Here is a 19,945-nt window from a genome sequence, read left to right on the forward strand (position 1 = left end):
GACCCCGAGATATTTGCAGCCACCTTCACCGCTTTTGTCATCAATGGTTGCAACCAGAAAGACACACAAAAGCTCAGATGCTCGACTTGGTGATCTTGGAGCAATTGCTGGCCGTCCTTCCCCCTGAGATGGAGAGCTGGGTGCGGGAATGTGGAGCTGAGACCAGCTCCCAGGCAGTGGCCCTGGCCGAAGGCTTCCTCCTGAGCCAGGCAGAGGACAGAGAGGAGCAGGTGAGAGAACCAATATTTCTGATTTCTCTAGATGTTTCTCTACCAGAATTTTTTGAACTCCTTATAAGAAAAGGTTTTGCTGCCTCTTCAAGAAAATTTCCCAGGAAAAGTGGGGTATTGAAAACTTCCTTCATCCCCACTTTCAAACATCAAGGTTGGATCCATGATGGCAGACACCAAGAATGGCCTCTTTTCTATGACCTAATACTCTAACTCTCCTTCTTTTCTTGCTGGTGTTCACATGCAGGGGAGTTCCACCAAGTGGGATACACACGGTCCCAAATCAAGGGGGGATCTATCAGATCCCCCTCTGTGGATGCTCTCCAAGGAGGATCAGACTAAGGATATTTCATCAGGTAAGGAAGGATCCCCTCTTCTTTCCCCAGAAAATTCCAGCTCTCAGACTTTGCTCATATTCAGAAACTGATTGTATGGGATTAGCTTGAATTATATAGGGATTCTCCCTAGAAATGAACAGTAATTTTGAAAGTCTCCTTCCACTTCCTTTGTCTCCTTCATAGGGGACAGTATGACATCACAGGTACTTCCAGAAATGTCTCCTTTTTCTGATGAAGCAGAAAGAGCAACTCTGCCTTCAACTCAGGTAGGAGAATCAACAGATGGTGACATGTGCTGAGACTGTTGGGTGGCCTCCAATTCCTTAAAAGAGCTCAGGGCATAATAATGGCCCTTTGGAGGGAGTCACAGCAGGGTGTGGGTATGGTGTATAACTGGGTCAGACCTTCCTCCAGTTGAGGGGCAGATAGATTATAGGCATAGACAGAGCAGCGGTAACAGATTCAACTTAAGGCACCGAGGAAGGTCATGATCAAGAAGGATCATTCTAAGAAGTGATCTCTGAGGGATGTCATAGATTATTTACTATGGTATCCAATGGGATGCCCACCTGTCCTGGTCAAGTGGTCTATGCAATATTGTGCTTGGTGGCACTGAAGCTCTAGCAGAATAAATAAAATCAAATGCATCCCTCTTCTGAGCTCTTCCTCTCACAAAATTTGGAATCATACAGGGAAAAATCACTATTGGCTGCACTGCAAATATCTGCACATCCTGAGTCTGTGTCAGCCCATTGGATGGACCTTCAAGTTGGTGGCATGAAGGCAACACTATGTTGGCTTGAAAAAGTGTCTCTAGAACGGAAGCCCTACCTTTTCTAAAACAGAGTGGACATGTTTGGGCTGTACTGACCAAAATGTACCAGAACTGACCAGTACAGTCCTTATTGTTCAGAGGGAATGTTGCCTTCTCTATCTTACTAAAATGTACTATGAGGAAGCATCGGTTGACCAAAACCATGAGGGGCAGTGGAGGGCAACATCAGTCGACTCATCTGGGGCTTTTTTTGTGCTTTGCATAATGTTGCTTTCTACACAAGGGTGATGTGCATATGGCAATATCTGCTTTTAGGATCTATGAGTGAAGAGTGAGGTCTTTCAAACCTTTCTTCAGTTTATCTGTTAACTGGGAATGTTTTTGTCCTCTTTCAGGGTCCCATGTCCTTCAAGGAGGTGGCCGTGTACTTCTCCGAGGAGGAGTGGGCTCTCTTGGATTCTGATCAAAAAGCCTTGCACGGAGAAGTCATGCTGGAAAATTCTAGGAATGTGGCTTCTCTCGGTAAGGGCCTGTCTTTGCTCTGAATTCAAATAGCTGAGGACATTCTGTACTCTGAAATAATCAGCCTCTCTCTTTCTTCCAAGAAATAGTCAAACCAGACCCTGCATCCTGGTTAGAAGAAGAAGATCTGCTTTTCCAGGGATTCAGGAAAGGTGAGAGAACAGCGGGTCTCTGGTGAGATGGTGAGATGTGCATTTTATTTTGGATTTGAGTACAGTGAAGTTTTAGTTTGTGTCTATCTCACCCCACATAAGCTGATGCTTTGCTGAAAAGAAAGGAAGGCAATTTTTGGTCTGAAAGCCACCTGTGCCCCCCCCCCCAAGTCCTCTGAGAGTCCTTCTTTGACCTTGATGGGTAAAAAGAGAAGAACTGCAGTGTGTTACATGGTCCAGCCCACTTTTCAGCTGTCAGTTCCTAGCCACCCAAAGAGTGTCCACCCTCAAAATGATAACATTTCTGATCCCTGACGTCCATTTGCTGTCCTCTACTTGTCTTTGACCCAAGTGCCATGGCAGAGGGAAAGAAAACTGGCTATATATTGCCTCTGCAGAGAAACAACCTGCCGTGGGATTCTCCTCCATGTATGGTGGGGAAGCAAGGGCATTCCATCATTCGGAGGCTTTTGGGCTGTTCCTAACTGAAAACTGGCCAATGACCATTTCATGATGCTGTCTGGATAGGTTTCATCACAGATGTATGGAAAGCAACTTTATCAACAGAAGTCTACTTTTTCCATTTGGGTGGGAGAATCTGTAACTCAGGGAAGTCTTCCCAACTCTTAGAAAGTCTTGAACTGAGATCCACAAGTAGTTGCTATTTCCTTCACAAAGACAATTGGACAACCATAGTGTTCTTGTGACAGATTCACACATTCAATATGATGGGTTCCTAGAGTTAGCAAGAATCCTTAAGACCAAGTTCAATCTTCTGTGACTCCCGGAATCCAGATCAAAGCATCCCAGTGATGTCTGTCCAGCCTCCAGTTAAACACATCAAATGAAGGGGAGGCCACCACCATTCTGAGTTGTTGTCAAACTGCTCTTATTATTAGAAAGTCTTTTCCTAACATTCAGCGGGAAGTTGCCTTCCCGTCACTTCAATCCATTTATTTACTTATGAATTATTCTTTTTTCTCTATCAACCAGGAAATCATCAGGAAAATGATGAATGTCAGGAGCCAGATTTGGGAACATCAGAAACAAGCCAACAAGGAGGAGGAAAAGAGGCATCTGAAAATCAATGGGGATTGAGTACCGTCAAGGAAAATCTGCCTAAGATTGTAGATGAAGAGTCACCTCACTGTGCTGCAGTTTGGGAGTTCTTTCTGACCCAACAGGATCAGAAAGGAATGAGAAGGGAGAACTGCCTGTTGTGGGGAGAAGTATTCAAAGATAAGTCGGATTTACAGCCACATTGTGAAACTGAGGCTAGAGACAAGCAACATGACTGTGTAAAGTATGGTGCATTTTTCAGCCAAAGCTTCCCATTTAATGTATGTCAACAAATCCACATGCAGGGTGGGAAGGACTTCAGTGGCCACAGTCAACTTGCTTCCCTTAAGAGGCTCTACACAGGAGATAATCGATATAAATGCCCTGAGTGTGGACTGAACTTTAGTAAGCAAAGTTCCCTGACTTCCCATAAAAGAATCCACACTGGGGAGAAACCCTATAAATGCATGCAGTGTGGAAAGAGCTTCAGGATGAGCAGCCATCTTACTTCCCATAAAAGGATCCATTCAGGTGAAAAACCATATAAATGCATGGAGTGTGGGAAGAATTTCAGCCAAAATAGTCACTTCACTTCCCATAAAAGGCTTCACACAGGAGAGAAACCATACAAATGTATTGAGTGTGGACAATGTTACAGGTTGAGTGCTCAGCTCACCTCCCATAAAAGTATTCACACAGGAGAGAATCCCTATAAATGCACGGAATGTGGGAAGAGCTTCAGTACCAGCAGTTCCCTTACTTTGCATAAAAGGATCCACACAGGAGAGAAGCCCTATCAATGTATAGAGTGTGGAAAGAGCTTCAAACAGAGCAGTCAACTTACTTCTCATAAAAGTATCCACACTGGGAATAAACCATATACATGCATGGAGTGTGGGCTGAGTTTCAGAATGAAGAGTTCTCTAACTTTCCATGCAGGTAAACACTCGGGAGAGAAACCATATAAATGTATGGAATGTGGAAAGAGCTTCAGATGGAACAGTTACCTTACTTCCCATATGAGGGTTCACACAGGGGAGAAACCATATAAATGCACCGAGTGTGGAAAAAGTTTCAGTAAGAGAAGTTCCCTTACTTACCATCAAAGGATCCACACAGGTGAGAAGCCATATAAGTGTATGGAGTGTGGGAAGAGCTTCAGTAACTCCAGTGTTCTTTGTTCCCATAAAAGGATCCATTCTGGGGAAAAACCTTATAAATGTACGGCATGTGGAAAGAGCTTCAGCCAGAACAGTCATCTTACTTCACATATAAGGCTCCATACAGGAGAGAGACCATATAAATGTATGGACTGTGGGAAGAGCTTCAGTAACTGCAGTGTTCTTCGTTCCCATAAAAGGATCCATTCTGGAGAAAAACCTTATAAATGTATGGAGTGTGGAAAGAACTTCAGCCAGAGCAGTCACCTTACTTCACATAAAAGACTCCACACAGGAGAGAAACCATATACGTGTATGGTGTGCGGAAAGAGCTTCAGTAAGAGTAGTACTCTTACTTTCCATAAAACTGTTCACACAGGGGAAAAATCGTATAAATGCTCGGAATGTGGACAGAGTTTCAAAGAGAAGAATCAACTTACTTCTCATAAAAGGATCCATGCTAAGAAAAAAAAACAAAAAAATCTTTGGAGTATGGAATGAACTTCAAAATGAAAAATAAGTCCTTATTTTCCATGGAAGGATTCATTCAATGGAAGAACCATTTAAATGTATGGAGTACAGAAAGGCCTTAAGTGAGAGTGGTAACCTTACTGCTCATAAAAGGATTCACACAAGGGAGAAATGATATAGATATTCTGAAAGCTGAAAAACCTACAGCCAGAGTCCTTTTCTTCTCATATATGTGTGGAAAAAGTATAACTTTTAACATTATCTCCCCTTAAAAGAAACTGCACAGGGAAGAAGATAGCTCTGTTTTTGAGATGGAACATTTTGAGAAATTATGAAACATTCCCTTGGACCATGATGATCCAGTAATTCCAGGGGTGATCCAGCAATTTTCTGGAAGTGAACATTTTAATTGTGTTTTCCGCTGACACAGAACTTGGAAAATTTCAAAGAATCCAGAGGGGAGAAATCATAAGAATACAGTATTCATAATTTCCATGAAACCACACAACAAAGTAACTGACTGATAAAGTATCAGGAATAGAGAACTTGTTGGGACTACAGTATTGCGATGTGGTCCATACAGGGCTGCCTTTGAAGTTTCCACCTGGAAACTTCAATTGGTTCAGAATTCAGTAGGTCATATAGTGACGAGTCTCAATTTTTTCCCATGTAATGCCTCTACTGTGGGAGCTTCACTACTTACTGGTTTCCTTACAGGTGCAATTCAAAGTGCTGCTCATCACTTTTAAAGCCCTCCTTGACTTGGATATCTACAGAGCCACCTTCTCCTGGTGGCTTCTGTCCACCCAATAAGATTGGGAAGCCCCTGCTCTTAAGAAGTATCGTTTTCAGGAACCTTGGGGACAAGCCTTCTAAGTTGTGACCCCCCTTCTCTGAAACAGCATGTCTCCTGAAATCAGAGTGGTTCCCACCCAGTTGGTTTATTGGAAAGCCATTAAACCCGGGCTATTCCGCAGGGCCTTGGGAGTAGGGCCAGCTATGGTTTGGGAAGCTCTGGGTGGTTCCTTGGGGCACTGGTCTTTTGCTTTGTCATTATTTTTTACTACTATTGTATTTGTATGTGTGTATTATTTTGTAAGCTGCTTAGAGTCTTGTTTGGATTGAATAGGCATACAAGTTATAATCAGTATCAGTAAACAAACAGGGAAGAAGCAGAGAACTTTTGGAAATATAATTGGTCAGAGGAGAAGCTTTAAATCCTATATCAACAGCAAAAAACAAACAGCTACTGTTTTATTCTCCATATTCTAGCTTATATTGTGATGTTCACCCTGCATTAGCTTTCTGGTTTGATCGCATACCATGTACCGTGTATACAGTATATTCATGAAAAATAAGAAAGCGTAAAATGTTTTACTATTCTTGTTAATAAAATGTCGTGTTGATTTTATATGGTCCAGTTGTGGCTCTTTGTAGCCCTCCTAAAACCCACTGAGGTACATTGGATTCTTAAATTACGATAAGACATCAAGTTCAGGTTAAAGAATTCAAGGTTGCTCTAAGTTGCATTTTGGTTTTTTCATGCTAGAGTCTTCTCTCTTTCCCAAGGAACCAAGTCTTGCTCCCAGCTCCAGTGATGAAGCCAACACTGAGGAAATCTCATATGAGACCAGCTTCCCACCAGCCCAACTAACCAGCTCACGGTCACTCCAAAGGACATTCATGAAGTGACCTGGATCTTTCAGGGAAGCCACCTGTGATTCATTCCAGAGAAATTCACCTTCCCTACCTTTCACTGTATGGGTAGCCAGATGTTATTCTGTGGAATTCAAAACCTCTACCAGGAATCCAACTCAACCTTTGCATATATAGTAGATGACTATACAGTGCATTGACTTTCCAGAGCTACTCAGGCCCTGGAGCTCAGAAGTTGCAGTGGTGCCTCCTGGTGGTCAGTGTCACTGAAAATACTCCAAACCATGTAAAACATCGTATCTCTCTGCTCTGGGAGCTTAAGAGAAGGTAGAGTATAGATACCATTCAAAAGCTTGTTCAAAGTTGGTGGCTTCACACTATAAACCACGAGCTCCCCACGTCACTGCAGGGAAAGTTGATAATCACAGGGTGGTTTTGTTCTGCTAAATGTGTTTTTCAAATCTTTATTTTGATTTGATTTGATTTGATTTGGTGCTACCAGGCAGCTCACAATACACTATTTTTCAAACCTTTCTGTTATTTCAGATTTGCTGATTGTCTGCAAAAAGTGGCTGCTTTCTATTCTTTTCCTGCCTGTAGTGAACATTGAACCACTCTGTTCTGGCTCATCAAACATGGTAAAAACTTCCAGAGATAAATCAGACAGTAAAACAGTAAGAGAGAACATTCTTGATTCCAAGAAAGCACATCATTATATTCACAAATCTTAAACAACACAGAAGATGTTCTACTGAAATCTAGATCCTTTTAATTTCAACCCATTGTTTCTTGTCTTCTTGGGGAGCCATCATCTTTCTACACTCATCTTATTGATAACTGGGCCACCAACTGAGAAAAAGACATTTGTGAAACTTTACCTTGGATATTTTATAGAAATAAAGTACTCTACCAATGGTTTCTGAAAGAAGCAACAAAAATGGAATTAAGAATTCTGAAATTACAGAAATGTGCCTTTAGTTACCAGATTTGGCTGTGAAAATCTGTTAGATCATGAGATGGCTACAGATTTTATTTCTTTTTTGGTAAATCTGGTGACCCTTGCCAGCATCATCACACCGGCAACCACAAGATGGCAGCAAAGAGTGAGATTTCTAATTAGTTGCTGCCACCTTGTGGCCATTCTGGTTTTGCAGCCCAGATCTGGGAGCCTTTAACTCCCAGCACCTTAGGACAGGAAGCTGTCACCTTCAAGATCAAAATGAGTAACATTCATGGCTTCAGACTCCTTTCTGAGAATTATAGTAATTGCTCTCAATCTTAACTGACATATTTGGGGACAACTCAATTATCCAGATCGGCTTTTTCTGGACAGTTTTGATGGTGCTGAGAATATTGAAAGGTATTATCTCAGATGATTCAACTGAATTTAAATATGTGATTAGGAATAACTATAATTTTGGACATAGGTGCCTGACTCTGCTGCAGTTGCAAAAAGTCACAATACTCACTTTTATCTATTATTGGATTTATATCCTATCTTTATTTGGTATGACTGAAGGCAGTGTACAGAATGGCCCTGCCTCCTGTTTTCCCTACAAACACCACCATTTGAAGTGGGTTCATTGAGACGGAGTGACTGGCCCAAGGTCACCCAGATGGCTTTCATGCCTCAGGAGGAGGACCACAGCTTGTGTCTGCTGGTTTCTAGTCTAGTGCCTTAACGAATAACCTGAAACTGGCTCTCCATTTTCATGGATTATGTGCCATCAAGTCAGTGTTGACTATTAGCGATCACATAGATAAATTGTCCCCATGACGAGAATTTTCATGGACCCCTCTAAAAATCCAACTTTTAGAATTTAATTGAGAAAAATATAGAGATCTGCAAAAAAAGGCAGTGAATTAGAACTCATTGTTCATTAGAAAATACCAAGTTTCCCGGCAGCAGGAAAATACGTTTTTATTTCCATTAATAATTTGCTTCATTTTCAGATGCCATTGGGCTGATTAACCACCCCTTCAATCCATCTTATCTTAAAAGGGCCCCTTCAATTCCACCTTTGTACTCTCACTTCAAACCCCTCTGAAGTCCAGAGTTTGGGACCCACTTTATGAAAACCAACAAAATGACACAAACATGCAGGTTATGTTTACTTCAATTTGTATTCTGAGCTCTAGGAGCTGCAAAAAATCAGCAAATGCTGATTACAGCATTTGTCCTTGTGTCCTGCTTGCCAAGGCACACTTTAGTGTTGGGGGCGAGGGGGGAACCCAGTGTTACGAGGTCACCTCCAACTCTTTCGCCGTCCGCTACTAAGGAAGCTGAGGGCAATCATCGTTTGTCCCAGTTTGGAGCTGGCGCTTGCTTTCTTCTCCCAAAACAAAGCATTCCATGTGGGCCATCTATGGAACTCTGCAGTGAGGGAGATCTCTTTGTCTAACTGGCCTGCAAGTATGCTGCAGAAACAACCTCTCCCTGTCCAGTTGCTGAGGACTGCAGGTTGGAAGTTCTGGCAAATCCAGCATGCCTCATTTGCATGTGAATTAACATGTAAATTGAGTTGTCCCACAATGCAACTCTGAGGAAGCTCTTTGTTGCCACTCCCACTCCCACTTCCTCTCCTCATTCCTCTCCACCAGGAACAAGCACATGGATCTGTGCTGCTCTCCTCCCTTCTGGGCACCATGCGGTGGGCCTGGAATCCCCCTTTCTTCCACGCAGCTCTTGGCAGCTGTAGGGCTGAGAGTTGAGGGCAAAACTAAGTATTTAGAAAGGAAAGAAGAACAAAGGAACTTCATCTTTTCCACCAAGATGGATGTAACACAAGCAACAATAAAGTCAGTAAGAAATTCTTTTACTTCTTAACCTAATATCTCTAAGCGTGTGATTCTTCATGCTTGGGAGGGCTGAGTGTGTAAGATCAATAACCTGTGTTTCTCTGGCATGCTCATTGAAGCTATTTTAAGATAATTCTTTCTCTGTGCCAGCTTCTCAGCTGTGTTACAAGCTCTGCTCCATTTCAGTGGTTCTAGCAGGCCACTAAATTGTCTTCAGCACCGCCATGCCTGTTTTGACTGGCTGCAATACCTGGGCTTTTTAGAGAGTAATGAAGATGACCCTGATGGAGCTAGACACACTCTGTTGTCTAGGCAAAAGGGCTAAAGCATTTTTTAAGTCCAGAATGTCCATTTGGATGTGGCTCAGACTCCTCCCTAATTCTCCGAATGATAGAAAAGAGGAGATCCAGCACAATCAGACTTGCAAGATTCTGTGATTATAGCCCATCTCAATAAAAGTAGTTTTAGCCTTCCTGTGGAACTGATTTCATGGCCTGGTCTACTGAACAAATACTGAACAAATACTGAACTCCCAGGACAATGATAGATCTGCTTTTTGCTGTGCTGGCGATAGTAAGGAAGGGAAAGCATGTGAACACATGCAGAAAAATATAAAGATAGAATGGAGGGGAGGGGAGAGAAAGGGAAGAGGCTCTTTCCCTAACCAAAACAGATTTGCAGGTGAAATTGCTTTCAGGAAGGAGAAAGGAAAGATCCAGAGATGTTCAGATTCTCTATTTTGAACTGATCAGGTCTCTTGATCACTCAGGCAGATTTTCTTGTGGGGTTGTTTGGCATAGGTATGTTTAACTTTTTCTTTAATAGGACTGCTCCCAGCACGTCAGAGGTCCTGTGAAATAATTTTCTAGATACCACCTGGAGGTCCTCTGGATTATCCCAAACTGGAAGTCCGGTTTCTAATTCTGGGCTGTGGCTACGCAGAAAACTTAAGGTGGACAATTATTTATGACATTGGCTGATTCCTCTCAGAAGCTGCACAGGCTAAATTAAGAAAAATTGAGGCTAAATAAATAAATCGTGGAAATTGAGGGTTGAGCCTCCAATGTAGCCCACCACACATTCAGGAGAGCAACTGGGAGTGAGCAGAAGCCGGTTTCCCTACCTGTTGATGATGCTGGGTGGGAAGGTAAAAGAGGGCAGAGCCGCCACTGCTGTGAACTTATCTCACATTAAATTCCCTGAGAGCAGGAACAGCCTTGCCTCTTTGCTAGGAAGGGGTAAAGGTGGGTTGTGGCAGCAGCAGAATTTATGTCAACGTACCTTTCCCCAACTCAAGGATGGAAGGAAAGTCCATTAATGTGAGGAAGGGCCCAGATAGCTTTTCCTCAAAGCTGAATTCGTTACTTTAGGACCTGTTAAAAAATGCACAGATACCTGCATTGCAGTGACTTCTCTGCAGCACTTGAGATCTCCTTTTCTCCTTATGAAAAATAAGAAAAAACTTTTCTACGTGGAAGTTGCAATCCTGCACCTTACCAGTGGAAGAACCAGGGGATCACAGATCAAGTTTTCGGAGAAGGTAGAGTCCTTTTGACCTCAGCAGGAAGGTGCAAGTTGCGGTCACGTGACATCGCCCTTAACAACCATGGGTGACATCACGCTTAACGGCCACAACTGGAGCTGATGTCATAAGTCAGTGCAGTCATGTGATGTTTTGCTTTACAACTGTGTCACTTACGGACAGAGTTGCCAGTTCCCATTGTGGTTGGTAACCGAGGACTACCAGCATGGCAATATGTCGATGAAGATTCTCAGTCATCCAGGTGGCATTGTCTGTAGGTTGAGTCATGGCAACTGGATTTCTTTCTTTTTGGTTGAAACGTTTCGCTGCTTGTCCAAGCAGCTTCTTCAGTCTGGGCAAAGGCTGGTGTGGGGACCCGGTATATGTCCTCCAGGGTGGCTGCACTGTCCCTACACCTGAATGGCTGTCAATTGTGCCATGGAGGTCTGGATTGCCTTTGGGATGTCTCACTCCTAGATCCTTTGTTCATCCCCAACTGGATCGGTAAGAGTGGCCTTCCTGGTGGTCATAATCTTCCTGGGGACAGATGGAAGAGCAGCATGAAAACTGGGGGACAAGTTGTGTCTGAGGCCTCCGCCTCTATTGAGGGGAGGATTTTCCACTTTGGCATGGATGGATTCCTTAACCCCTCTCTCAGACCACCTATCTTCTCTATCCAAAATGTGAACCTTGTTGTCCTCAAATGAGTGTGATTAGGGAAGACCCACAGATCAGCTAGATATGAGCTCACTAATATTCCTAAGGAATATGCAGTGGAGGTGAAGAATAGATTTAAGGGACTGGACTTAGTAGATAGGGTCCCGGAAGAACTCTGGACAGAAGTTGGCAGCATTGTTCAGGAGGCGGCAACAAAATACATCCCAAAGAAAGAGAAAAGCAAGAAGGCAAAATGGCTGTCTGCTGAGACACTAGAAGTAGCCCAAGAAAGAAGGAAAGCAAAAGGCAACAGTGATAGGGGGAGATATGCCCAATTAAATGCAAAATTCCAGAGGTTAGCCAGAAGAGATAAGGAATTATTTTTAAACAAGCAATGCGTGGAAGTGGAAGAAGACAATAGAATAGGAAGGACAAGAGACCTCTTCCAGAAAATTAGAAACATTGGAGGTAAATTCCAGGCAAAAATGGGTATGATCAAAAACAAAGATGGCAAGGACCTAACAGAAGAAGAAGAGATCAAGAAAAGGTGGCAAGAATATACAGAAAACCTGTATAGGAAGGATAACAATATCGGGGATAGCTTTGACAGTGTGGTCGGTGAGCTAGAGCCAGACATCCTGAAGAGTGAGGTTGAGTGGGCCTTAAGAAGCATTGCTAATAACAAGGCAACAGGAGACGACGGCATCCCAGCTGAACTGTTCAAAATCTTGCGAGATGATGCTGTCAAGGTAATGCATGCTATATGCCAGCAAATTTGGAAAACACAAGAATGGCCATCAGACTGGAAAAAATCAACTTATATCCCCATACCAAAAAAGGGAAACACTAAAGAATGTTCAAACTATCGAACAGTGGCACTCATTTCACATGCCAGTAAGGTAATGCTCAAGATCCTGCAAGGTAGACTTCAGCAGTTCATGGAGCGAGAATTGCCAGATGTACAAGCTGGGTTTAGAAAAGGCAGAGGAACTAGAGACCAAATTGCCAATATCCGCTGGATAATGGAAAAAGCCAGGGAGTTTCAGAAAAACATCTATTTCTGTTTTATTGACTATTCTAAAGCCTTTGACTGTGTGGACCATAACAAATTGTGGCAAGTTCTTAGTGGTATGGGGATACCAAGTCATCTTGTATGCCTCCTGAAGAATCTGTATAACGACCAAGTAGCAACAGTAAGAACAGACCACGGAACAACAGACTGGTTTAAGATTGGGAAAGGAGTACGGCAGGGCTGTATACTCTCACCCTACCTATTCAACTTGTATGCAGAACACATCATGCGACAAGCTGGCCTTGAGGAATCCAAGGCTGGAGTTAAAATCTCTGGAAGAAACATTAACAATCTCAGATATGCAGATGATACCACTTTGATGGCTGAAAGTGAAGAGGAACTGAGGAGCCTTATGATGAAGGTGAAAGAAGAAAGTGCAAAAGCTGGTTTGCAGCTAAACCTCAAAAAAACCAAGATTATGGCAACCAGCTTGATTGATAACTGGCAAATAGAGGGAGAAAATGTAGAAGCAGTGAAAGACTTTGTATTCCTAGGTGCAAAGATTACTGCAGATGCTGACTGCAGTCAGGAAATCAGAAGACGCTTAATCCTGGGGAGAAGAGCAATGACAAATCTCGATAAAATAGTTAAGAGCAGAGACATCACACTGACAACAAAGGCCCGCATAGTTAAAGCAATGGTGTTCCCCGTAGTAACATATGGCTGCGAGAGCTGGACCATAAGGAAGGCTGAGCGAAGGAAGATAGATGCTTTGAACTGTGGTGTTGGAGGAAAATCCTGAGAGTGCCTTGGACTGCAAGAAGATCCAACCAGTCCATCCTCCAGGAAATAAAGCCAGACTGCTCACTTGAGGGAATGATATTAAAGGCAAAACTGAAATACTTTGGCCACATAATGAGAAGACAGGACACCCTGGAGAAGATGCTGATGCTAGGGAGAGTGGAAGGCAAAAGGAAGAGGGGCCGACCAAGGGCAAGATGGATGGATGATATTCTAGAGGTGACGGACTCGTCCCTGGGGGAGCTGGGGGTGCTGACGACCGACAGGAGGCTCTGGCGTGGGCTGGTCCATGAAGTCACGAAGAGTCGGAGGCGACTAAACGAATAAACAACAAAAAAACTGCATTGCATTTGAGATATAGTACCGACTGCAGGTTATTAAAGAACTTCCTGTAGTAAACTGCTCTGTGAGTAAAGGGGGTGTAATGCCCTTTGCTAGTGGGAAGTAACCTCTCCAAGGTAGTAAGGATTGTTGCACTGCCCCTGCCTGGGTGCGTTCCTGCCCCGTGATGTTTCTAAAGGTGCCCTGGTTCAGGAGACCCGTTAGTTACGTCACAATAGGCTCTAAGGCCCCCCGGACTGGAGAGGTGGTGTGTTCTCATCTCCAGATCAAACGTTCCAATTCATGTGCTTTGTGTTTGTTTCTGCTCCGGATGTCTTTACCTCTGTGCGTGTCCTGACTACCAGGAAACACACTGAGACAATGACTTGGTCTCTAATATTTATTAGTAGTACTTAACAAGAATCCTAACAAACTGAGGAAGCGTGGGAACACCCAGCCATATAAACCCCAAAGGTTAAGGCGGTCCCGATCTGTGTCTCTTTGAATGGCTGAACAGTTCCTCAGTGCTACGCATGCGCTTGACAGTCTGGGTGGGAGCCCCCTGCTCGCCATCCTTACTCATGACAGTGCGACTTATTATCTGGAACCATTCTGATTCATGCCTAATGCTTTTTTTCATTCATGGCTAACTTCATTGTGAAAGGGAGAGAGGGAGAAGGATCAACCCTGCTCGCTCCTAACTGACTGCAAGTCGAAACTGAGTCTTCGCAGTGCACGTCAAACCCGGCGCTTCCCAAAAGAGATCACCTGTGGCTACTGCGGACGACACCCAACGGGACGGGGGGCGGGGGAGCTGAAACAATAGAGGACTGGATGGCTAGAGGGGTCGTCGGGGGAGAGGAGGGCAGAGGCACTTCCTGTTCCGGCTCCCGCCTGGTGGGAGCGGCTGGACGGGCGCCCTGCGGTCTTGCCAGGCCGGAGCAGCCCCAGCCGCCGCCGCCGCAGCCACGGAAGGCAGGCGGGAGGGCGGGGGCGCCGCGGCTGCTCCGGGCCCTCCGCGGGGCGGGGCCAGAGGGGCAGCTCCGCCGGAACCGCCAGCGCTGCCGGCGCCTCCCGGCCCCGGACTGCATTCCCCCGGTGCTGCGCGCTTCTGAACCGGTGCGTGCCGTTCTCTGGCGGTCGGGAGATTGAGAAAGTCTCCTTCCTGTTGGCGTTGACGCCTTGTGCTCTCAGGGAGCCGCTGTTTCCTGGCAAAAAGGCGGGACTGACCTGCCCCGCCGCCTCCGGGGATGGTTTTTCGCTTCCGCGTCCCGCCAACAGACTCTCCCACCCACGTGTTAACCGGGTTCAACTCGGCTTAACCCGGCAGTTTTCTCTGAATAGCCGTTGAGGACCCTTTGGGATGTTCAGGTGTGGAGGTGGTCTTCGCATACCACGTGTTTAGTGACCATTCAAAGTTAGGATGGCGCTGAAAAGGAGGCTTCCAACTGGTCCTCAAACTTGTGGCCCTCCAAGCAATTCGGGTGTTGGCAACCGATGCGCCTTTACGAAAGTGGCACTGTCTTGCAGTCACATGATTGGTGTTTGCCACCTTCACGTCCGGCAGGAAGCTGCAAGTCGCGCTCGTGTGACATTGCCCTTAAGGACCCACAGTGATGTTTTCTTTTACTGCCAAGTCTAGCCAACAAACACGGGATTTCCTAGTGGTCTTCCATTCATGTATCATGGTGGTTTGACATTGTGCCTAATGACCCACGGTGATTCGCTTAATGTCCATAGTGGTTGTGGACAGTATTTTCTGCTGTTTCCTTATTTGGAGCTGAGGAGTTGAATGGACAAAACTGGTGCATAAATCTTGCAGAGGCTTTGTGCACCATTTCATCTTCTAAAGCCCCCCAGCCCTCTAAAAGTAGCCCCAAATGTTTGACCATACTCACTTCTGGGACATTTTGCAGGCTGAAATACACATGGATTTTCTACATAGTTCCATTTGTAGGTGTGTGTATCTGTATTTCTCCCTTTCTGCATATGTGTCTATGTGGAGAATCTATTGCCAGCATTTCCAGATAACCTTGATGATAACCCTTTGCAGGGCTAAGAATCTGTGATTGACCCAAGCCAGCAAGTGAATTTCAGGATATGAACTTGGATCTCGCTGGTCTTCCATGTGGCAGATGAGCCATAATGAATGTTAAAGGTTAATCTAGCTTTTTGGCACTTTTATTTTTCATTGTGATATATGCTTTTTAGTTGTTTGCACATGTGCAGCCATTTTATAGGTAATAATTAACACTTTTATGTGAATCTTACAGACAAAAAGGATGCCAATAAGAGCCTGCTTGACAACTGAGAATCACAAGCAGCATTGAAAAGGAAAGCAAATCAGGACAGCAATCAAATCTTATCCAATTTCTCCAGAGAACCCCAAAACTCTTCTTCCCCAGCAGGTGACAGACGAGGGAGAGGAAAACAGGGAGAGAGATTTTGAGCTGGAAAAAATTGATTATGTGGAATTCAAATATTACGTGAAAAGGTCAAGAGGGATAATTTCCAAATTCAGAAAAAGGGAAATATCTGGAAGTCAGTGGGGAAGAAGAAGTCACCTAGTTAGCCATGGAGGGCAGACAGTAATGCAAGCCTCACCCTGCAAGAAAGGAAACAGTCACTTGAATCGAAGCACCACCACACAAGGGATCAGAAATAATCTTGATCTCGAGAATCCAAGAATATCTGGTAAAAAAAGCCCCACAGAGGTGTATATTGTGGGAAAAGCACAGATTGCAGCTCATAGGTGATTATGCACGAGAGGACCCACACTGGCAAGAAGCCCTACCCGGGTTCTCATTGCAGCAAAAGCTTTAGCAAGAACGCCACCCTGGTGAATCACAAGAGGACTCACACAGGAGAGAAACCGTATGAGTGTCCGGACTGTGGGAAAAGTTTCAGTCAGAATTATCACCTGATGATGCACCAGAGTACTCACTCAGGAGAGAAACCGTATGAGTGTCCAGATTGTAGGAAAAGTTTCAGTCAGAATTGTCACCTGGTGATGCACCAGAGGACTCACTCAGGAGAGAAACCGTATGAATGTCCGGACTGTGGGAAATGTTTCATTTCGAATTCTGACCTGGTGATACACCAGAGGACTCACACTGGTGAGAAACCGTATGAATGTCCGGAGTGTGGGAAATGTTTCAGTCAGAATTTCCATCTGGGGATACACCAGAGGACTCACACAGGAGAGAAACCGTATGAGTGTCCGGATTGTGGGAAATGTTTCAGTTGGAAGTCCGAGCTGGTGGTACACCAGCGTACTCACAGAGGAGAGAAACCGTATGAGTGTCCGGAGTGTGGGAAACGTTTCAGTCAGAATTCCCACCTGGGGATACACCAGAGGAGTCACACAGGAGAGAAACCATATGAGTGTCCGGATTGTGGGAAAAGTTTCATTTGGAAGTCCGAGCTGGTGGTGCACCAGAGGACTCACACAGGAGAGAAACCGTATGAGTGTCCAGATTGTACGAAAAGTTTCAGTCAGAATTCCCACCTTGTGATACACCAGAGGACTCACACAGGAGAGAAACCGTATGAATGTCTGGATTGTGGGAAAAGTTTCAGTCAGAAATATCACCTGGTGATGCACCAGCGTACTCACAGAGGAGAGAAACCGTATGAGTGTCCGGATTGTGGGAAAAGTTTCAGTCAGAATTCCCACCTTGTGATACACCAGAGGACTCACACAGGAGAGAAACCGTATGAGTGTCCGGATTGTGGGAAAAGTTTCAGTCAGAATTGTCACCTTGTGATACATCAGAGGACTCACACAGGAGTGACACCGTATGAGTGTCTGGATTGTGGGAAATGTTTCAGTCAGAATTCCCACCTGGTGATACACCAGAGGACTCACACAGGAGAGACACCGTATGAGTGTCCAGATTGTGGGAAAAGTTTCAGTTGGAAGTCAAACCTGGTGATACACCAGAGGACTCACACAGGAGAGAAACCATATGAGTGTCTGAATTGTGGGAAAAGTTTCAGCTTGAAGTCCAGCCTGGTGATACACCAGAGGACTCACACAGGAGAGAAACCATATGAGTGTCCAGGTTGTGGGAAAAGTTTCAGTCAGAATTCCCACCTTGTTATACACCAGAGGACTCACACAGGAGAGAAACCATATGAGTGTCTGGATTGCAGGAAAAGTTTCAGTCAGAATTGTCACCTGGTGATGCACCAGAGTACTCACTCAGGAGACAAACCGTATGAGTGTCCGGATTGTGGGAAAAGTTTCAGTCGGAAATCTGAACTGGTGAGACACCAGAGGACTCACACAGGAGAGAAACCGTATGAGTGTCTGGATTGTGGGAAGAGTTTCAGTCGGAAATCTGAACTGGTGAGACACCAGAGGACTCACACAGGAGAGAAACCGTATGAGTGTCCGGATTGTGGGAAAGATTTCAGTCTTAGGTCTAGCCTTATAAATCATGTAGGTTCACACATAGGAGAGAAACCGTTCAAATGCCCAGACTGTGGACGGTGCTTCACGCAAAATTCCTTCCTTAACAGACACAAGAAAACCCACCTGAGGCAGAAGGTGACGCGAGTAGAGAAGGCTTGAATTTCACTTCTCATCTCCTGTTGGACATCCGGCTGAAAAGTTACTTAATTTCCGGACTGATTCTTTTCATCAAACATGTCTCAGTATTAGAGATGAGATGAGAGAAGGAATGGAAAATGTTAGTTTGAGAAAGGCTAACTGCACCTTTCTGGCTATCAGCAGAACTTCCCAGTGAGCTGCTGCAGGCCCGAAAAGATACATGAAAGAAAGATTGGAGCACTCAGATTTTATGAGAGAAGATATTAGGGACGTTTGTGGCAGTGACAAAAGCCTGGTAAAGTTTCAGATGGAGAGGCTCTTCTGCCTTGCAGTTGAACATGATAGATAAGAGCTGTAGGGATATTGAGTTGAGGAGAAAAGGCATTGTGGTTTTGAGTGCAGGATCTTCAGGTTTAAGAACAGCCCCTGCTGTGTTTCCATTTCTTTCACTCCTCTCTCAGGGCTTCTTTTTAAGTTTTCCCCAAAAATCCCTACAAGTAAAGAGAGGAAAATTATTTGGAGCCACTAAGTGGCATTTTAGCTATGTAGATGAATGATACTGATTTTGCTGAGTTTAGAAGACACCAAAAAATTCAAGGCTTCTTCATTTTAGGAGTTTAGAGATCAGGTTATAATACTTTTTTCCCCCGGTAGATCCGTTTGATCTAGTGGTTAAGGCAACGGGCTAGAAACCAGGAGTCTGGGAGTTCTAGTGCCCGCCTTAGGCCTGAAAGCCGGCTGGGTGACCTTGGGCCAGTCCCCCTCTCTCAGCCCAGCTCGGTGCAATGGAGACCAGCCTCCTCGTGGGGCACCCCGGGCAACGTGACTTGTCACGGCTAAATAGCCTACACATCTGGACCTCACAAGGATTTCCCAGCAAGAAAAAGCAGCATGAACACCGAACTGATATGCCATACAATTAAAAAAAAAAAACTTTGCATATGATCCCTTTGCAGAAGGACACTGAAGAGCCAGGACCAGGCTGGGGGTGGGGCGGAAGCAAGAGGCTCTTTTGGCCTGAGCCTCAAGCTCCAAGTGGCTTCAGATTTAAAGGTCTGCAAAGTTGTTAAACCTTACGATATTCAAATTCTATTTAATTCTCTCCTCCTTCCTCTCTCTCACTCTTTTTTGATGCCGTATTTTTGTGCACACCTGTTATGACGCCCCATTTATTATGGGTAGGAGCTGCCATCGCTTCTTTCCCTGAGGATTTATTGTGTAAGTTTGCCATTTGGGGGCATTGTTCACTCTAGTGCTGCATCCTCTTGGATATGGGTGGTGTCATGGCGTTTATAAAAGATCCATCCTGCAGTCATGACTTTTCTGTTAGAAGATACAGATAGAAGCCCTGCTCGGGACCGCCAGTATGTTGCTCTCATCCCATTCTTGAATTTCTCACCATATTTAGTGGCTGGCTCTGTGGTGTTAACTGAAGATATATCAGTTCTATTCAAAATATATTCTGCATTCTGTGATGAGTTCTCGTGATTAAACAAACAATTTTTATTGGGCTTTTTTCTTTTCTGTAAAGGAGCCATTCCACTTTTTCCTTTCTTTTTATGGTTTTTTTTTTCCTTTAAAGCTATATTTTGCAACAATTGTGAGCCAGTTTCCACATTCACCAGAAATCTGGAGGGAGGAGTGCCTCTCCCAAGGCTTGTACTCGTGACACTATAAGCAGCAGGGAGCATTAATGCAGAGCGGATTGGTGACCAAAGAGAGGTGCCAGTAGGGGCAGAGATTAATATAACCCGGATTGTGGGAAAAGTTTCAGTGCTAGGTCTGTCTTTATAAATCATGTAGATTTACACACGGGAGAAACCATTCAAATGCCGAGTGCTTTATGCAAAATGCCCCCCTTATCAAAGACAAGAAAATCCACATGAGGCAGAAGATGATGTGTGTAGAGAAACCT

General features: G+C 44.5%; 2 protein-coding genes across 4 annotated transcripts in view; one reads left to right on the forward strand and one right to left on the reverse strand.

Annotated features, from left to right (window-relative positions):
- The window catches only part of LOC134491916 (zinc finger protein 91-like), a 485,354-nt gene that overhangs the window by 427,756 nt on the left and 37,653 nt on the right, over positions 1–19,945 (reverse strand). The window lies entirely within an intron of this gene.
- LOC134492350 (zinc finger protein 658B-like) lies at positions 1,962–19,134 on the forward strand. Its single transcript, XM_063296524.1, has 4 exons — positions 1,962–2,017; positions 3,011–4,726; positions 14,239–14,594; positions 16,228–19,134. The coding sequence occupies exons 2-4, from the start codon at positions 3,214–3,216 to the stop codon at positions 18,049–18,051; spliced, it is 3,693 nt and encodes a 1,230-aa protein (XP_063152594.1). The 5' UTR covers positions 1,962–2,017; positions 3,011–3,213; the 3' UTR covers positions 18,052–19,134.

Source organism: Candoia aspera, chromosome 2 (genome assembly GCF_035149785.1).
Source record: "Candoia aspera isolate rCanAsp1 chromosome 2, rCanAsp1.hap2, whole genome shotgun sequence".
NCBI lineage: Eukaryota > Metazoa > Chordata > Lepidosauria > Squamata > Boidae > Candoia > Candoia aspera.